This window comes from Ixodes scapularis, unplaced genomic scaffold (assembly GCF_016920785.2).
Source record: "Ixodes scapularis isolate PalLabHiFi unplaced genomic scaffold, ASM1692078v2 PGA_scaffold7__128_contigs__length_106722199, whole genome shotgun sequence".
NCBI classification, from domain to species: Eukaryota; Metazoa; Arthropoda; class Arachnida; order Ixodida; family Ixodidae; genus Ixodes; species Ixodes scapularis.
In genome coordinates this window covers 67,474,762-67,493,961 of record NW_024609882.1, presented here as the reverse complement: position 1 = coordinate 67,493,961, position 19,200 = coordinate 67,474,762, and the positions used below count along the sequence as shown (strand labels likewise).

At 43.7% G+C, this 19,200-nt stretch overlaps 1 protein-coding gene across 1 annotated transcript in view; it reads left to right on the top strand.

Moving 5' to 3' along the window:
• Positions 1–1,186: 1,186 nt before the first annotated feature.
• LOC115329792 (acid-sensing ion channel 1C) overlaps positions 1,187–19,200 on the top strand; it is a 76,305-nt gene continuing 58,291 nt past the window's right edge. Inside the window, exons 1-3 of the mRNA XM_042286262.1 lie at positions 1,187–1,213; positions 1,809–1,955; positions 3,277–3,431. Coding sequence (XP_042142196.1) covers positions 1,187–1,213; positions 1,809–1,955; positions 3,277–3,431 — 329 coding nt within the window. The remainder of the gene's footprint in view (positions 1,214–1,808; positions 1,956–3,276; positions 3,432–19,200) is intronic.

The window sequence follows — 19,200 nt, the reverse complement described above, 5'->3', positions numbered from 1 at the left end:
GCAGTAGCATAGCCAGCTTTGTACTCACAACGCCGGGCAGTTCAACGACGGAGCATAGAGTGCCCGTTCTCAGATTTTGAGCGCGAGGATCTGGTAGCAGATAGCATCAAAGAGTTATTTCTCGGGCAACATGGACGTCAGTGCACATATTTTGCAGCGGCGAGGATTCGAAACACACTTGTTCGCTCGGGAGAAGTGTGTTTCGGCGTCTCGCTGCAGCAAGGCGCCAGTCACGTTGCTTTCCTCTCATCCGTTGTCTGCCACTCCACCTTTTCCATCTCGGTGATCGCTTCTCGTGGCGATCTGCCAGGCGTTGTCAGGCTATGGCAGCAGTAACTGTTCTAAAGCGAAAGCCTAAAACAAATGGCATCTTGTACGCGCGTTCGTCAGCGCTTTATTTTGGTTATTTACTTCGAATATTTTATACGGGAAAGGCGTGAGTGTGCGCCGCTTGCGGCGGCGCGACCGTAGTTTTTAGTCACTGCCCACGAAAAATCCACTAAACCCTAGTCATAAACTGCTTCGCTCCAGAAAGCAATTCAAGGGTATGTTATAAAACAATAATGACTACATCCAGATTGTTTGCTTCTCAAACGTACAAGGTATGCCCAACAAAAGGCTATCACGGCAAGGAGAAACAATTTTACAACCCTATTCCACACGTCAATCATCCCTTCAGTCAATGAGGGAGGTAAGCACACGGCACTCGGCGAGGCTTAAAGTGGGTCCTAACCTCCACCTTTTTCGCTAAGTTGCGTCTGGCGGCGTATCTAGAAACCAAACAAAAAGGAACAGTGAGTGTGATCAGGACGAGGAAGAGGACCTCCGACCGCCGTCGTTTCATGAAGGATACCATTTTTTAGAGCACCTGAGACTGGGTGGAAGAAACACGACGACGTCTCAATAGCGTGCGCTATTGATACGTCGTCGTGTTTCTTGCACCGAGTCTCAGGTGGTCTAAAAAATGGTAAACTTACACCAGCTCGCCTGCGCCCTAACTGTGTTTTCATGAAGGATATTGCCGTTTTTTTCTAAGCTCCATTTTACGTGACTTTCCGAAAGAATTGTATTTTTTTTTTCTTCAGTGGTCATATGGTATTTTTTAAGACTGATCGCATGCAATTAGTTCTCCTGCTTAGTTTTCCAGTAAATTCTTTGTGAATATGAACACAGCTATTGACACGCCATGTTATTTTATTTTATTGACATAAAGGCAAGTTTGAATTTGTCATATATGTCGATTTAATGTATATATGTTAGTCATGTACGACCATTAAACGTTTTAGAGGCAACTATAGGCGAACTGAAAAAGGAAAATGAAAGTCGAACGTTGCCTCCAATCGACTGCTAATTCAAATGAAGAACTTTCAAATGAAATCCTCTTTAGGCATTCAAAATCTGACTTGAGGTCACAATGAAAAAATTAACAAAAACGATTGACGTACTGCTGCAGAGCAAAGTGGCTGCCATGAAAATAGCGTAATGTTTGCACATTATAGGGACGTCGAAACAACCTTGGTATTTGTGAATATGCGGAGAGGAAGTCGTCTGCTACTTGCGCAAGAGTTACGGTGACGTCAGAACGACACCGAGCTCTAATTGGCTTTGAATGAAAGGATGATGGGTAGCCCTTAATGCTAGATTCATTAAGGTTTACGAACTATCTTTTTTTCAATCAGCCAATAGGAGTTAAGCATTGTGACACAATTGTAACCCCAAAGAAGCAGACGAACCTGCGTTTGCATAAGTTTCAGACACTTGCTAGTTCAAATCTTAAGGCGTAGAACGCATACTTTTCGGGGTTGCAGACGAAGCAGGTCCAGTTCCCCGCCGTCACCGTCTGCAACATGAACCCGTGGAGAAAGTCCATGGTGTGCAGCGAAAGCAGCTTCGTCAGCAAGTCGGCCAAGAGGCTCATCAGCCACCTCTGTAACGGTGTCCCCAGAAACGTCACGGTAAGCGAACCCGATATCAGCATGTCTAGGACATAGAGGCGTTGACACGCCCTTTTCAGCTAAACGCACAATATGATTAGAAATAGAAGAAAAGGATAAAAATAGCTTTCTGTGACGTTAGGACGACAAGCTCTGATTGGAAGGATTGTGGGTAGACGCAAGGGGTTAGCTGTTTTTGTCTCTAGCCACTGTCGCTCTCTAATAAAAGCAAGCAAGCATGTCGTCTGCTCCTTGTACAGGCTCTGGCGTTCGAGCGCCGAAATAGGAACGCGTTCAGCGGTCCAAATTTAGGTCCTGCGAGAGAAACAGGGGACAATCTTGCAGGCTCTGATTGCTTGGAGACAGGTGGTCAAAACAAAAGTGACTAGCGTTTGCTTTAAGATTACCATTGAAATTGGTTTTCAGTGGAACATTTCACGTTGTATACTTCAAAGCGTAGCTCCATCGCAAAAATTGTGAACATTATAGGGAGTTTCAAAAATGGGAGAGAACAGAGATTGAGCCGCGTCGAAAGCTGTGCTTGGAGCTTCTATCGAGTGATGGCTCAGCGTGCCGGTATGAAAATACGCCATAACGGCTGTGGCTGATCAGATTGCAAATAATCATCGTGTCATCAACTTCCGTCGTAAACACAGTAACAGAAATACATATGAGGTAAATGCGATTCTACACACCTGCCGACGTTGCGTAGCTCAGCTGCTTTCATTTGACTGTTGTGCCAACTCTGGGTATACCGATTCTAAATACATTTCTCGCAGCATCTCGTTAGTGTGCGTCAGATTGTGTCCTTGGCATGCTCTACGATATTGTACTAGTACTAATTATTCACGGCATAAAGCTACGCTCTCAAATTTCCTCAGATAACATGCACCAATAAATTCACCGTTAAGCCGGGGTCATATACTGGCTATCCATAATACAAAAGACCGTCTGCAGACACTGCATTCATCGTTTTACTTCTTAGTGTGGCTTTTCTGACACACTGAACATACCGAACATACCTGCGGACATGTTCGAAGCTTACGCAAGTATGAAGCAAACATGAGTTTAACATGCTTGAGGCGAATTCAGAAATTGATTCTGGCATCACGCCTGCAGCGAATACCATGTTTTTTGTAGGATGTAGGACGAGCAGCGTTACTGCAGCTTTAAGGAAGAGTTAAAGCTCGCTAAGTGAAGGAGCCAGCTTTTCCGGCTTGTTTTACAGCGAGCTTCGTGATCAAAATACTCTTAGCCCTGTGGTCTTTCTAGCCGACTTCAGATAGCCTCCAATGTCGCCGCCATTCTACATGCACTCTCTTTTATCGTGTACGAGTCACAGCTGACCAAAGAAGACCTGGTAATGACTGAAAAGCTGAAGACCTGGATCTCTGCCGAACAGCGCCGCAATATAAGTCGGGCCGACCGGCTGGGTCACCAGATGAAAGACATGATCATCGAGTGCCGGATTAAGGACGGCGACTGCCTCAGTACAAAGTAAGACGTCCATATAATCTGTAGGACGCGCATACCAGAGTTACCCCAAGAGGTTACCAGAACACTGGAATGAACCATATGCGAAAATCCCAGAAGCGCAAGAGCAAAGCACGCAGCAAATTTTGGGAACTTGAGGTGTTCTCCTTCTTGTTCCCGCAGCGTCTACCACGTGAAACTGGAGAGATAAAAAAAGAGAGATAGGCTAGTGCAGGAACATCTCAGGGATCGAAGAAGAGTAACCTGTCTCCGAACGATAGGGATCACGAGATGGATAGTGAGAGAGAGAAAACAGGTCGTTTCGATATTTAGACGGTGAGCTCATGTCTGTTGTGAAATTAGAAAAATTTTTTTTTATAATGAATAGTTGTCTATTGCAGTAAAACTGATTATATATACATTATCTCACACCTGCACGAGCAAAGCTACCTTCCACAGCGTTTAGTTGCTAGTCAGTTAGAATACACGCGGTACACCGGTACTGATGCTCACACTGGGGCAATTTGCCAAGGGTTATGTAACTGGGGCCTGACCGGAGCCTGAGGTCTGCAGCTATAGACCAACACGCAGCCCTGACGTCACGCAGCTGCGTTGGCGCTGTCGACGGCACTGCGCATGCGCAGACGCTTCACTTCACGCGAAATCGGTTTCTGCGCACGCGCAGTGCTCACACCTGGCGTGGGCAAACGCGAGCTTGTTTGTAAACAGCGTGTCGGTATATTTGTATTTGTATTTGTATTTATTTGCCATTTTGTCTTAGGGTGGCAGGGAAAAAAGGTGTATGAAAACACGTGACTCAGGTCCCGTACCCCATACAGGTTTCAAAGCGGCGCAGCTCTTACTTTGAACACACAGCATATATACAAATAAAACACAAGAACATAACAAAAATAACAAGAAATATGTACATTTCTAACGCAAGGAAATGTCTGGCAGAATTTTTTCACGAGACTTTATACAGGCTTGAAAATATAATCCTTTATTATTTTTTTTAAATGTATTTGCAGATCTTGATTTAGTTGCTATATCAAGAATTTGTGGTTGCATATTTAAAAGTTGTGTTAATTGCTGCTTCAATGTTTGTTCTCCATAATTAGTACTTATTTGGCCTCTATCATATTCCACACGTCTCAAGTTGTATTGGGTGTCTCTTAACGGAAATTGAGTAACAAAGCACTCCGTGTGCCTCTAAGAGAATTGAAGATTACTTTTGCGAAGTTGAAAAATATTAGCTGTTGGATAGTGAATAAATTATACTTCTTAAAATAAATGTACGTGTGATCATTATAACACAACCATGCAATGGACCGAATTGCTTTTTTTTTTTTTGAGTACTAAAAGTTTTTCAAGGTTGCTTTTTCATGTCGTTCCCCAAACCAATGAACAGTAATGTAGGTGAGAGTGCACAAGTGCACTGTATAGTTGGCGCTTATGTTATGTTGGTATTAAAAGTCTTAGTTTATGTAATATGCCGATTGAACGTGAGAGAGTAAAAGATAGTTTAGATACATGAATTGTCCAGTGCAAATTTTCGTGAAACCATACACCCAACAACTTTATGGATTCAACCTTCTCTAATTTGTTTTAATTAAATTTTATATCGATTTCATAATTAAGTGCCTTCTTTTTTGCCCTGAAAATAATATATTTAGTTTTAGAAATATTCAATTCAATCTGGTTTGTCACTAGCCACGTGGATAGTTTGTTTAACCAACCATTTGATACACTTTCGAGATGTCTGAGGTCATTGTGGAAAGAAGAAAACATTGGAGTCGTCTGCAAAAAATACCATGTCCGCAAAATGCGAGATATGTACAATATCATTAATATAAACAAGAAACAATAATGGTCCTAAAATGGATCCTTGTGGGACACCATACGCGATTTGTTGAATATCAGACTTAACGCCATTATAGCCGGTAAATTGTGAACGAGAGCTCAAGTAACTGCATATTAATTCTAGCGCTTTGCCCCTTACACCATAGGTACTTAGCTTTCTTAACAGTATTTTGTGCTTAATTGAGTCGAAGGCTTTTCCAAAGTCAACAAAATATTCCGATAGTATAGTACTTATTTTCTATATTGGTTATAATTTTATCTTTAATGTTTAGAAGTGCCTTTTCCGTCGATTTATTCCTTTGAAATCCAAACCGCTGTTCTAAAATTATTTTGTGTTTTGTAAAAAAATTTGTTAGTCGACTATTTATTATCTGTTCTAATAAAGGGACCATCGAAATAATTACGACACAGAATGTGTTTTATTATTAAATTTTTATGGGCTTTTTTAACGTTCGGCTTTAGCAGCCGGCTGTAGCCAAAAACCGACATTGAAAAGCGTTGCGCCCCCCCGGGGAACCATATTACAAAATCTTCAGTTGCCCGACAGGATTTGAACTCATCACGTGTATGTTTGGGCCTTGTCCCCTGTGTCGTCCGTCGTGACCGGTTAGAATTAGGGAGTTTTAGTAGACCGTGTTTCCCGTTCCGCTAGCCCTCCGCTACGAAGAAACCGCCACTGCGCCAGCGCGTCGATGGCCTTGGCTGTAGAGTTCCGGGTAGCGGAGGGGCTTAGCGGAGCGGGAAACACGGTCTACTAAAACTCGCTATTATCTGTAAAGTATACGCGGCTCGTCATATACTCGTTTTGACCTAGCCTATAGTTAAACGATTCCCTCAAACAGTCTTCTCTGTAGTACGACATACGGTGGCACTAACGAGGTAGAGGGGCTTAGAGCGATAAACTGGGGTTCCGGTCTGCACTCGAAAGTGACCCCCATAAGGCGGCTGCCATCGTACGCGAATTTGACCACTCGTCACATGACCAAACCAAATACGTGACGTCACAGGAAAGTTGGCAGCGCCCATGCAGCGGCTGGCCCAGCTGGGCCGGAGCTTGTCCGATTCTTTGTTGGTTGTCGTTCGTCTCGGCAAGTTGATTTCAAACGCGGAAGCCGTCGTATGAGGCTGGTCGAAAGCGACCTCAAAGTTCAGCGTGGTGTCTGACGTAGGTATAACGTGAAAACACGGAGGAACGGTGTGCATTTCGCTGGTGATCGAGGGGATATTGCCACGGAAGAATCTGCCCTACGTTGCTCGGACCTCGGATTGATTCGGATACCGCTAGGATGAAATTTAAGACGACGTTTTTGTGCCCTGGTTGACGTGTGCAATATTGCCCTGGTTGACGTGTGCCCTGGGAGCGTGTGCAATATATTTGGACACACCGTTTAGCGACGGAAATTGCGTGAGTCGTGCTTGGCAGTGGGCAATCGTGGTGCCGCTTCGTTCAAATGACCGAAGGCTAGCTCACTTTGGTTGTGCGGCGCACCGGAGAGCTGCCTTGAAGCTGGTAGTTGCCGTGCCGTGCTAAATGATGCTGTGCTGCTTCCCAAATTATTCCGGCGTAGACGTGCACTTTCACGGAGCACAGGTGTGCGGCGTACCGAAGGGCTGCCTTCAAGCTGGTAGTTCCTGTGCCATGCTTTAGGTGATGCTGTGCTGCTTCCCAAATTGTTCCGGCATAAACGTGCACTTTCACGGAGCACAAGTGTTGCAGTTGATATTGATTCCACTGGTCTGTCGCACGCTTCGTCGACACAAAGGTGTCATCAACACACGTTACCCGAATGGACATTTCATTGCGCGTGTTACCTACCCAGTCCACCTGTTCACGCCGCTTTGCGAAAACTGTCTGCAGCGGCTCATTACCAGAAAAGTGGTCCCATATCCATTTCAGTTCAGTTCGCCCACGGCAGTCGCCAAACCCCGAGGGAGAGGATTTATTCGGACAGAATGCCACTAAAGCAATGCAGCTTCTTTAGTGGTCAGGGTAGTCTCTCTTCTGTCAGTTTTGTTATATTGTCACGGGTGCTTGCTCCAGTCCTATCTTCTATATATTTACTATTCTGGAAAGTTCCAGGCTATGCTCAGCTGTCATCGTATGTTCGGGTGGAGGTGCTGGGTACTTTACCCATAGGCCTTCACTCTATGTGCACCTTGGCGGCTCTTCAGCCGAGTTTCCCGATAACGGGACACGGGTGGCGGACTATCCCGCGTCTTAAACCCTTGGCGAGCCGTGAACCATTTACTATCCCGAGCCCAGCAGAAAGACCGCAAGACGAGCAAGTACCACAAGGACGAACCTCGAAAATACACCACGAAGAACCTGAAATCCGAGTCGGTCGCTCCTACCAGCAGGAACCACCGGAATTCAGTCTTTTGCCAGAAAAATCCGAAGCTCACTAAGCCATGGATGAAGAAAGAATTAACAATTAAAACAGGGACAACACAACCACATCTTTCAACTAGCAACAGACGCGTAAACTTTCAACAGCGAGCAGCCGACTATACCCAGTAGGAGTAGGGGAGAGAAGGAAAGATAAAACACGCGAAGTGCAAGTCAGGGTGGTAGGGTTATCTCGGATTTTAAAAATTCGAGATAACAGACAGTGGATGCACTGTCAAACACGAAAAGAAATTCATTCCATGCAAAGAGAAGAAAGTTTACTCCATCCCCTTGAGCTGTGGCCATCAATACATAGGACAGACCGGCAGATGCACCAATCATTTCAATATGCACCAACCATTTGCATATGCATCAAGATGCACCAACCATTTCAATATTTATCGACATGACAGACCAAACCGTCGAGGTGGCGGAGTCCTTATCGCTGTAGACAGAAGAATCACAAGTCAAAAGGTTTTGTCTCACAGTGCTCTCGAGATTGTTTGGGTTTCTTTAACTTGTTGTTTTGGGTCCTTTTTGATTGGCGCATGTTACCGTCCTCCCGACGCTTTCCCCGAATTTAGTAACTTGCTTCGTGATGAACTGTCTATGTTGTCACTGAGTCACACCAACAAACCTATTTTTCTTTTTGGTGATTTTAATTTTCATTGTATAGACTGGAATGCACTACGAGTTGTTTCTCACTACGAGTTGTTTCGGGGGATCTAGTGTGGACCGCGATTTTATAGACTTGTGTTTTTCTTTTAACCTCACCCAGTTGGTTTCCTTCCCTACAAGGATCATTGAAAATAGTTCAAATATTCTGGATTTGGCACTTGTCACTGATCCTCTTCTAGTTAAGGATTTATCTCCACTAGATGGCATTAGCGACCACAAGGCTCTTCATTGTTTTCTTGATATCAAACCGTCAAAGTCGACGTGCATTTCTAAAAAGATACGTTTGTACCACAAGGGGAACTATGAAATGATGAACTCCGAGCTCTCCGACTATTTTGTTTCTTTTAATGAAAACTTCGACTGCCATAACGCTGATGAAAATTGGCAAGCTTTTAAGACCAAATTGTTTGAACTTATTGAAAAATACATACCGTGCGCAACAATTCGAACTACCACGTCTAAACCATGGTACAATAATTCCCTTCGTCGTCTATCTAACAAAAAGAAAAGATTTTTCAGGAACGCTAAAAAAGCAAATACACCAGAAGCTTGGTCTAAGCATGCCACTTGCTCTTTTGAATATAAAAGTATGTTGAGAGAGTGTAAACGCACATTCTTACAACACACTCTACCTAATATGTTACTAAACAACCCTAAAAAATTTTGGAGCTTTGTTAATGAAAAACCACACTCAAAAATCAATCTAGTCAATAGCTCTGGTGATAACATATTGGATAGTGAATGTGCAAATATTCTAAACAGGGTATTTTCTGATGCATTTACCGTTTCTACACCCATTACTGGAATTCCTCCTGTTACAAAAAAATGATTTTCCAATGGATCCTGTTATTATAGACTTTCAAGGTGTAATCAGCATTATAGAATCCCTCAAAATGTCTTCATCATGTGGCATAGACGGTATTAATGCGAAGGTTCTAAGTAACACTAAATTTGCATCCGGCCTTTACCTCACAAAAATATTTCAGCAGTCCCTTGATACAGGTGTGTTACCTTCCGACTGGAAAATTGGTAAGGTCATTCCGGTCCACAAGTCCGGAAGTAAAACATCTCCACTAAATTATTGGCCAATATCACTCACCTCCATCTCCTGCAAGATCCTCGAGCACGTCATCTACAAGCACCTGATTAACTTCCTGGATTTCTGCAACTTCTTCACCAACGCGCAGCATGGCTTCCGGAAACACCTGTCTTGTGACACCCAGCTACTTTTTCTCACTAACGACCTGTTTAAAAATCTTGACACTGGCTATCAAACTAACGCTGTTTTTCTTGATTTCGCCAAAGCTTTTGATAAAGTTCCACACAACCGCCTTTTCTTTAAACTTAGTTCTCTCAAACTGGACCCTCCTGTTCTTCAATGGATTGAATCATTCGTTACTCATCGCTCTCAATTCGTTTTCGCTAACAACACGTCCTCCTCTTTCTCTCCCGTTTCTTCCGGTGTTCCACAGGGAACTGTGCTTGGCCCCTTACTCTTCTTAATCTACATTAATGATCTCCCTCTTCACCTATCGTCCTCTGTTCGTCTTTTCGCTGATGACTGCGTTGTTTATAGACTAATAAAAGACCCAAACGACCATATTTCACTCCAGAACGACATTAACAAAATTGCTGAATGGTGCCGCACATGGCAAATGTCTTTTAATATTAACAAATGCATGCACCTCTGCTTCACACGTTCCTCCTCCCAGCCCTTAAACTCTTTAACACTCAACAGCATTACCCTTCAGACTGCTGCACAGTACAAGTATCTTGGCGTCCATCTAACCACTAATATGTCCTGGAATGTTCATGTAGACAAGACAATATCCTCTGCAAACCGTTCACTTGGCTATATCCGTCGCAATTTCAAGTCTGCTCCTTCTAACCTCAAACGTCTCCTTTACGTCACGCTTGTTCGCCCTAAACTAGAGTATGCTTCAGCTATCTGGCATCCCCATCAGGCTCTCCTAACCAACGCAATCGAATCTGTTCAAAATCGTGCTGCTCGATTTATTCTTTCTGATTACTCTCGCTTTTCTAGTGTCACTGCAATGAAATCTCAATTAACCCTTCCTGACCTTTCCGTTCGTCGCAGAATTGCCCGTCTTTGCCTTCTTCATAAAATTTACTACTCTGAACCATTACGACAGTCTCTCCTCAGCCCGCCCAGCTATATTTCTGCAAGAGTGGATCATTCATGCAAGATCGCCCGTCCCAAGACCACTTCAGCAGCCCATCAACATTCGCTCATACCAGAAGCTATTGTGGAGTGGAATGGCCTTCCCGATGACATCGTCACCATCACCGATAACGCGAAATTTAGAACTGTACTAACCAACCACTCCCCTCTATAATGCCCCTTGGGGCCTTGAGGGTAATTTTAAATAAATAAATAAATAAATAAATAAATCACAGACTCCGCGAACATCACAACGAAGTTTCTAAGGCCTCTCCAGATTCTTATCATCCTATAGTCATACATGCCCGTTCGTGTTTGCGTTGTCATCCCCTCTTTGATGACACAAAAATCCTTGGGGGGCATGACAGCAGATTCGGCAGGGAAATCATAGAATCATTCGCCATGACCACAGCAAAAAACAACGTGTCAAACCCTTCCCTCCTGCTGAAGAAAACTGAGGTTGAATTTTTAAAATCCGAGATAACCCTACCACCCTGACTTGCACTTCACGTGTTTTATCTTTCCTTCTCTCCCCTACTCCTACTGGGTATAGTCGGCTGCTCGCTGTTGAAAGTTTACTCGTCTGTTGCTAGTTGAAAGATGTGGTTGTGTTGTCCCTGTTTTAATTGTTTATTCTTTCTTCATCCATGACTTAAACCAACACGCTCTTCTACCAAGCATGACTAAGCCAACAATGACAAACCTGTAGCAGTGAACCGCGTCCACTCCCACCATTGTTTGTATGCCCGACACTCCGACGCCCTTTCACGCATGATATATGAAGATGTCGAGGGCTGGATTGAACAATATGACCGTGTTGCCCGCCACAGTGGGTAGACAGACAACCAGCTCCTGCAGAACCTATACTTTTCGTGGAGGAAACTGTCAGGCACTGGTTTGAAAACCACGAATCTTTCTCAACGTCATGGGAAGTTTGCAAGATCAATCTGAAGTGCATATTCATCAGCCCACATTGACGAGAGAGAGCCGAATTGCTGATTCTGTCCAGGACACGGCCCCAACAAGAGCATCGATCGCTGCCTTCGTGGAGGATGTTTTGCGCCTGATCGAGCACCCACGACAACCCTGGTGCTACAGAAGTCGAGAAGATAAGAATCCCAAACCCCTCATGTTAGGGACAGCACCTTCGGCAGCCTTGTCCGCAACCCCACGACGACAGTCGAAGGGTTCGTATCACCGAGACTTCCAACATTGAATGTACACTGCAGGCCGAGCCTGTCACTATCAACAACTCCCCAGCGTCTCGACACTCGAGTCATCTAGCTGCAACTTCGACGCCAGATTCCCAGGCATCCGTAACATCATCCACATTGTTGTCCGGGAGGAGATCAGGGAGCTACTTTCTGCTATTAGTTGTCTAGCTTTTATTTTGATTGCCGAGATTGTTTCGGAACAAGTTCGACTGGCATTTAAACTGAAAACTTTTTCAAGCAAAGAGGCATCCGACGAACCGAGGGCGACTTATGTCACAAAGTGACGACGTCCACCACCGGCTACCAGTTAATATTCAATGCCAATTCAACGAGACACCCCAACGCCGAAGCATTCCCAACATCGGAAAGAACCAGTGTAGGTTCTTGCTGAACAAAGTACATTAAGGAAAGCGTAGGTGCTGCAAATGGTCGACCGAACACCACTCTGCTACCACTGCATGAGGCCAACCATGTCTACTGGAGGTGCCGGTACCAACGAATAGGCCTGCAAGAGTTTGTGCCGAACGACTTTCGACCACGTCTCGAGGAGCGTCCGCGGGACATTGAGGATTATCTTCGGCGACCTTTGCCCCTGGTGCTGACCTTACCCCGAAGCTCCTGATCCCCATCACCTCGACAGGAAGTAAGCACGACAAAGCAGGTGAGCGGCAATGCAAGGACAGTTGATTTGGTGTTGGTTGTTGTCCAAGAACAATACCTAATAATTTGCCGACACCATATATCTGTGTCCGTGCAATGAAGCACACAATTTCCAACTTTGACGGAGAATGCCGCTGAGTGACTTGAAGAAATAGAATGGTTGGTTGTTCTCAAAAGTTGACACCAAGCATCACCCGACTTCACTTTGCCACACGAGACTTACACAAGTTGCAGTGGTCGCGGGATGCAGAAAAAAATCGCCATTACGAAATGGAAGTGAAATGGCTTGGATAGCAAGCAAACACTGTTGCCTGTTACCAACCATCAAGTCAACACAACAGCAAAAGGCACAGCCACGTAAGCACTACATGCCCGAGCTTCCTGCATTGACGCGGAGAACTACCAGGAAAATTTGCGGATTAGAAGCCAGCTCTGCAGCTTCAGTGCATCAAATGTCAGTGGCCGCACAAGACGTATGATTACAAGACGACATCTGTCGGTCAAAGCTGCCACTCGACCAAACTGAACACCGACGTGCCAGGATTGTCATCCGACAACAAGGAGCACAGGTACTACGACTGGACGCCTGACACGAGACTGTCGCAGAAAGAACTCGTTATGGAACCATTTTCCTAAGAATCAATAATTATGTAATTCAGTGGAAATAAACATATTTGACACACTAACCAGATAAACATATTTCCGCTCGCCTTTACGTCTTCAGAGTCTCTACGCAAAGAATTATGTTCACGGCACGTGCTGGAACATTTGAGGACACCCGCATCTCTGACCCCTCAATATTAATTAATGGGACATACCAGACTGGCAGACTGGTTGCATTGGGCTGCACTCGTTCCACTTTTCCTGAACATGTGGCACGTCCGAAAACCAATTTATTCCCTCCAAGTGCCTCTGTAGGCACTGCAGAGAGGATACTTAAAGCTACGCACGTGATAACATCAAAGCATACGGACATTAATGAGCACAAACCAGGACCAGCTACCGAAAACAAATATTACACTAGTAAGAAATAATTATTGCTGCAACTTGTTGAGTGCAAAAACAAACACACCTCTGAGCATCTAGTTTAATAGTATGGATGCATTGTTTAGACCCTTTGCAGAACCCCATCAAGCAACACAACTGTCGCCATTTTTTTTTCGGCGTAAAGCACACGAATGGGTCCCAGTTCGCATCGAATGCTAATGCAGCATTCCAGTCCAATAGGCGCTGAGCCGAGTTCACAGTGATGGCGGACATAACATTCTTGTCGAACAAATGCCCAAAGTATGAAAGCCTGGGGTAATTGTAATAGTAGCTACTGTAATTCGTTTCATCACAATTTGGCAAACGGCAAAGGCTACAGTCTCGGTGAGCCAATTTGCACGTTGGAGAGAGGCACATGACAACATGTCATTCAGAGTGCTCGTCTGCACAGATTTGTCACACACCTTCGCTCCGTCTCTCTGATTGGCTCGAGGGGGCTGTGGCGGTTGCCCTTTTCCAAGTTACAATGATACGAAGTATAGGCAGCCCACACTTTTCAAAAAGGTCTATTGAAGAGACCGAAAGGAATGGTCAACATTTTTCAACAAGACTGCTCTTCAGGCAAGGGATGAACACAAATGTGAATAATCTTATCCAGGTAATTAGAACAAGTAAATAATTGACCGAGTAATGCAATACACTCTTGATGAAAGAAAGGATTGCTGCAATAAAGTTTAGAAAAGAGAAAAAGGTGCAGTTAATCTATGCATACACCAAAACAGTTGTTCTTATAGCAAGTCGAAAAGCTTTGAAGCAGGTGCCCGCAACGATTTATTCATCTCTACACTCAATAAAACGTCATCCTCGCAGCTGGAAATAAGTGTGCACTTCGCACTCACAAAAAAAGGAAGAAAAGCAATCAAATGTAGAATCGTCGATTAGCACAAAAGGTTGAAGATCGCAGGAGTTTCCTCGCTAAAAGTTGCTATGGTTATTCGGTGACGCAAGGCTGAAACAACTTCCCCTAGGCCCTAACGCGACGTATACCTTTCGCTTTGATTCTCGGACATTCCAACGTTCAAACGAAGCTAAAAAAATGCGAATATTTTATGCATGAGTTATATCGTAAAATTGTTGATAAGTGCAAAACGTAGTAACGGTCGCAGGAGCTTCCTCGCTAAAAGGTGCTGTGATTCTGCAGTTACCTAGGGCTGAAACAAATTCCCCTAGGCCCTACATCCGACGCATACACTGTTAGAAAAACTCCTGTCAAAATATGGGACACATACATGCTAACCTTGTTGCCACAACATGTACTGTATTACCGGACTACAGAACATGTTCCATACTTCTTTAGTACGGGACATGTTGTTGCTGTATCGGCAGCCACAACAAGTTCCATACACCATCATCACGGAACAAGTACTGTATGCTACAGGAAATGTACCATCGTGGCACACAGCAGCACATGTTCTGTTGCAAGCCATGCCAGAACATGTACCATTTTACGAAGTACATTACATGTTCCAATGCGTCCAAAACGACACAGGTTACATTTCTTGTACGTACGGAAAAAGTTCAGTCTTGTTTGTGATAGTACTCGCCCCGTTTTATATTACTGCCGCTATTCATGAGTACATCCGGGCTTTGTATGTCACATGCCAATCTCCTCCTTGAAAAAGTTGATATGCGACATGCAAAACAGGGATGTCCTGGCAGTTTGCAGGCGCAACTTGATGCACGTCTTTGCAACATAAAATTACCTGCAATGCGCAAATGTTCCCCAAACTTGTATGTATGAAAAATTTGAACTGTCGTATCTAATGCGAGCACTATCCTGAAAACAGAACAATGAATCTGTGACATATATACTCAATAGAACAGCCAGGAATGCCATGAGAAAGTGTTCACATGCTACGTCAAGTTTAGAGAGCATTGTACATGTAGTGACGGGGATAAATGCAGATAAACATTTGTAAAAAAATCGTTATCAAACTAAGTTCACGCTTGGTCCTTTTGGTTCCAACCCATAGCAACGGACCCATTGCAAAGAAGACTGAACAGTTTGCTGCTTCAAAAATATTTACATTTATTTTTCTTTTAAATGACTAGAGCAGATACACAATAAAAAAAAAAAAACACAGTTCATGCCGCAAATATTTTGGGGGGCAGCTCAGCCATAAAAAAAATATCAAAGTGAGCAGTCTCCTAAAAAAATGTGACCAAAAATTATGCTGACATGCTACATCTCGGAAAGAACCATCTTGGCCTATACAACAAATTGTAATATTAACAATAGAAAAGAAAGATTAATCTAAACAAGCACCGAAGTTTCTTTCCACTTCTTTTGGAACTTCGAGAACTCTTGGAGGGCTCCCTGCGCCTTCAGATGCACCAGAGCAACTTTTCTTGACGACTGCCTGCGGGTTCACTGCCACAAGTCGCCTGAAAAAAAAGATAACATAAATAATGGGTGGGATTTCTTAGAGGAGGATGTATAACAGAAGCTAAGGAGTTCCTGGCTCCTTCTTTAACTTCCCTATCGGTTAGTAATCCAATCTGGACAAGTTCTAAACCTCGTCTATAGTATACTTTCAAGCCGAGACACGCACTTAATTTGGACAGTCCGTGCAGACACCATGAGCCTCCAAGTCTGATCCTTGCATCAAGACGAATTGTGATTGTACACAAAAAATAAAATAAAAAAAACGATTCAGCTTACTGGCATCAGTTCTCAGTAATAACTGGACACATTTCGGATCTTGTGTCAGCACACAACGCTAAAACATTCTACAACCCGAGACGGAGGCTACAAAGAAGGACGAACACATCCGTCTCAATTGAAACGTATGTCTTCGAAGCCTCCATCTCGGTTTGTAGAATGTCATATTAACCAGCTCGCCTGTCTAGTAAAGTTGTACCCAACGATACTTCGGTTAAAAAAAGGAATTCACAGTACCAGTAAATGTAATATTACAAAAAAACTTGCCTGGAGTGCTTGAGCAGAATATTCTGGTTATTATTAGAGGGAGGTTATCATTTGAGCCCGTTCTCGTTTCGCCCTTCTCAATTGGCCCTTCTCAAAACAACCATTCTCAAAAAGATCTTCTCTCTTGGACCTGGCGCATTTGGTCCTTTCCCGTTTCGTCCTTCGCATTTCAACCCTCCTCATTTGAGTCCGTTCTCGTTTCGCCCTTTTCCCCTGGCCCTCTTCAAAACAGCCATTCTCAAAAATATCTCGCTTTGACCCGTCGCACTTGACTCGGTCTATACGAAAATCGTTTTTTTTTTTTTTTTTGGGGGGGGGGGGGGTTATATTAATAAGTACATTGATATATTTTGTGCGTGCGTGTGTGTGTGTGCCACGCTACAGGCATACTCTCTCTGCCAAGGATTTTAGCAGTGCGTCGAGATCGTCGTGAAAAGCTACTAGTTGACAATAAAACAGACCAAGTATTTATCGCAGCCAGATCATATTCCGAAATGTCACGTTTTTTGGGGTCTCTCGACCTGGGACAATGCCACCACTTCTATATTGCAGTGTTTCTCAAATGGGGGTCGCGAAGGCGTCTATAGGGGTCCGCGAAGCCATGTCTTATCAGTCAAGCACGACAATATTAGTTGTCTTTCTTCACGTCGTTAAGAAACGTTCCAATTTTTGGGTGAGTACTCTCGTGCGTGTATCAATAAGTCTACTTCACACTAGCAATTAGTTATATTCATTTATTAAATCATTATCATGATAGCCTATACCTTTCTATTCCCCTCACCCCGAGCGGGGTCCTCCATCATCTCCGCCTTTCTACAAGGGGTCCGCGAAACATCAATGGTTGAGAACCACTGCTAATATGTATGCTATTTCTGTTCAAACAAAGTTTCCAAAATAAATGTTCATCGATTTTTTTTTAGTTTGCTTAGAGGAAGGGGAGGACGCGTCATTGTACGATTCTCAGTGCGCACCTCTACACATAACATATACCTAATGGTATGTTGGGGGCCCAAGCAAGGTAAGGCTCATCAACAAAGCCGCGAAGGCATAACAACGTTAGAAGCATGCCGAAGTAATGCCATTCGGTCGTAGGGCTAACGGGCAAAATGAGAATGGGTCCAGTTGCGAAAAACACGATTCGGATCTTATGAGAAGGTTCAGACGAGAATGACCAAATGAGAATAGGACGAAATGTGCAAGGTTCAAATGCGAATGGGACGTTTTGAGATACACCCATTATTAGAATGCTGAACATTCATGTCTTTTGGTTCATATTACTTATTCTAACTGATAAGCATAGCCCGGTCACAGGTATATTCGTGTGCCCCTGCAGCACAAAGGCTCATGTATTTCAAGCCGATCGATACTAAGGCGGATTAAAATATAAGTTGCATGCTCCGTACGATGCACAAGTTCTAGTATTGGTTCTATAGGACAATGTATCTGAATACCAGATTCATCCTGATTCTTTCATTATATTGCAACATAATAATATGACTTACAGAGAAACGGTCCTCCCAAGCAGGTCACGCAGTTACTGCAGCACATCCAATTAATATGAGCAACGAATATTTTCAAGCGAATTGTGAATAAGGGTGTCTAGAAAGCAGCACGTTAACATCAGGCCTTTGCCTTCCTTAGTTCGAAGTTTCAACAAAAACATGGTACAACATGTTCCAGGTTGCTGTTGAACGTGCCAAACAAACACAAATGCTAACGCTAATATGCTGCTCTACAAAACATATTTCTTTCCGAATTGCTGCCGAAAGTTAGACACTTTGTTTAATGTAATTGACAATGCCTCAGCGAAAGTGTGACCAAGCTGAATGAAACCCTTAATATCTACATGGGAATACTGCAATACGTTTGAGGAATCGTTATGCGCCTGCTACACCGAGCGTTTTTTTTTTTCTTACAGATTTGTTTAAAATAAAAAAAGCCATGAAAGCTACACTTATCCGATTTGTGCGAGTGAGTTATACGCCCAAGGGGTATTTGGGGGTGGATAATCTTCGCGATAAGTCGGATAATTAATTAAAATTCGTTATTTTTTTTTTAATTACTGAAAATAGTCATATGGTTCCAATTAGAAATTTGCTGAGCGTCGTCCAAAACCCCTAAATCAGTAATTTTTAGAAAGACTTTGAGCGCGTGAAACAAGCAACAGTGTGCTGAAGCTACTAGTGGAGCAGGTACAAGGCTGGGGCTAAATAAGAGACAGAAAAATCGCACAGGCGCCTTACCGCGACAGCTAGCTTTGTATGTGCTCCACGAGTTGTAACTTAAATGCACTACTACGCTTCTCACGCGCTGAAAGTCTTTCTAAAAATGACTGATTTAGTGGTTTTCGATAACGCTCAGCAAGTTTCCAATTGGAACCATATGTCTATTTTCACTAATTAAAAAGTTATTTAACAAATTTTAATTAATTAGCCGACTAATCGCAAAGATTAGCCACCCACATAATGTCCCCATTGGCGTATAACTCACTTGCAGAAACCGAATAAGTGTAGCTTTCATGGCCCTTTTTAAAGGAGCTGTGCAACAATTTCAGGGCTTTGCTTAAATAATTGTGGAAGTTGATGCCTGACACTTCTGCAGTGAACTACAGAAAACAGATTTTGCCTGGATACCCTAGTTTTTATTAAAAAAAAATGAAGAAGATCCAGGTTTTTGCCGCCTCTCAACTCGTACATCGTCTTCCGGGTCACGTGCGCAGTGACGTCACTTGAGTAGGCGTGGGGTTCCGGAAAAGTTCTCTCTTTAGAGCCATCAGCGAGCAGCAAGAACTCATCCGCTCACGACCGCGTGAACACGTGCTGGCGGGCGCCCCGCGA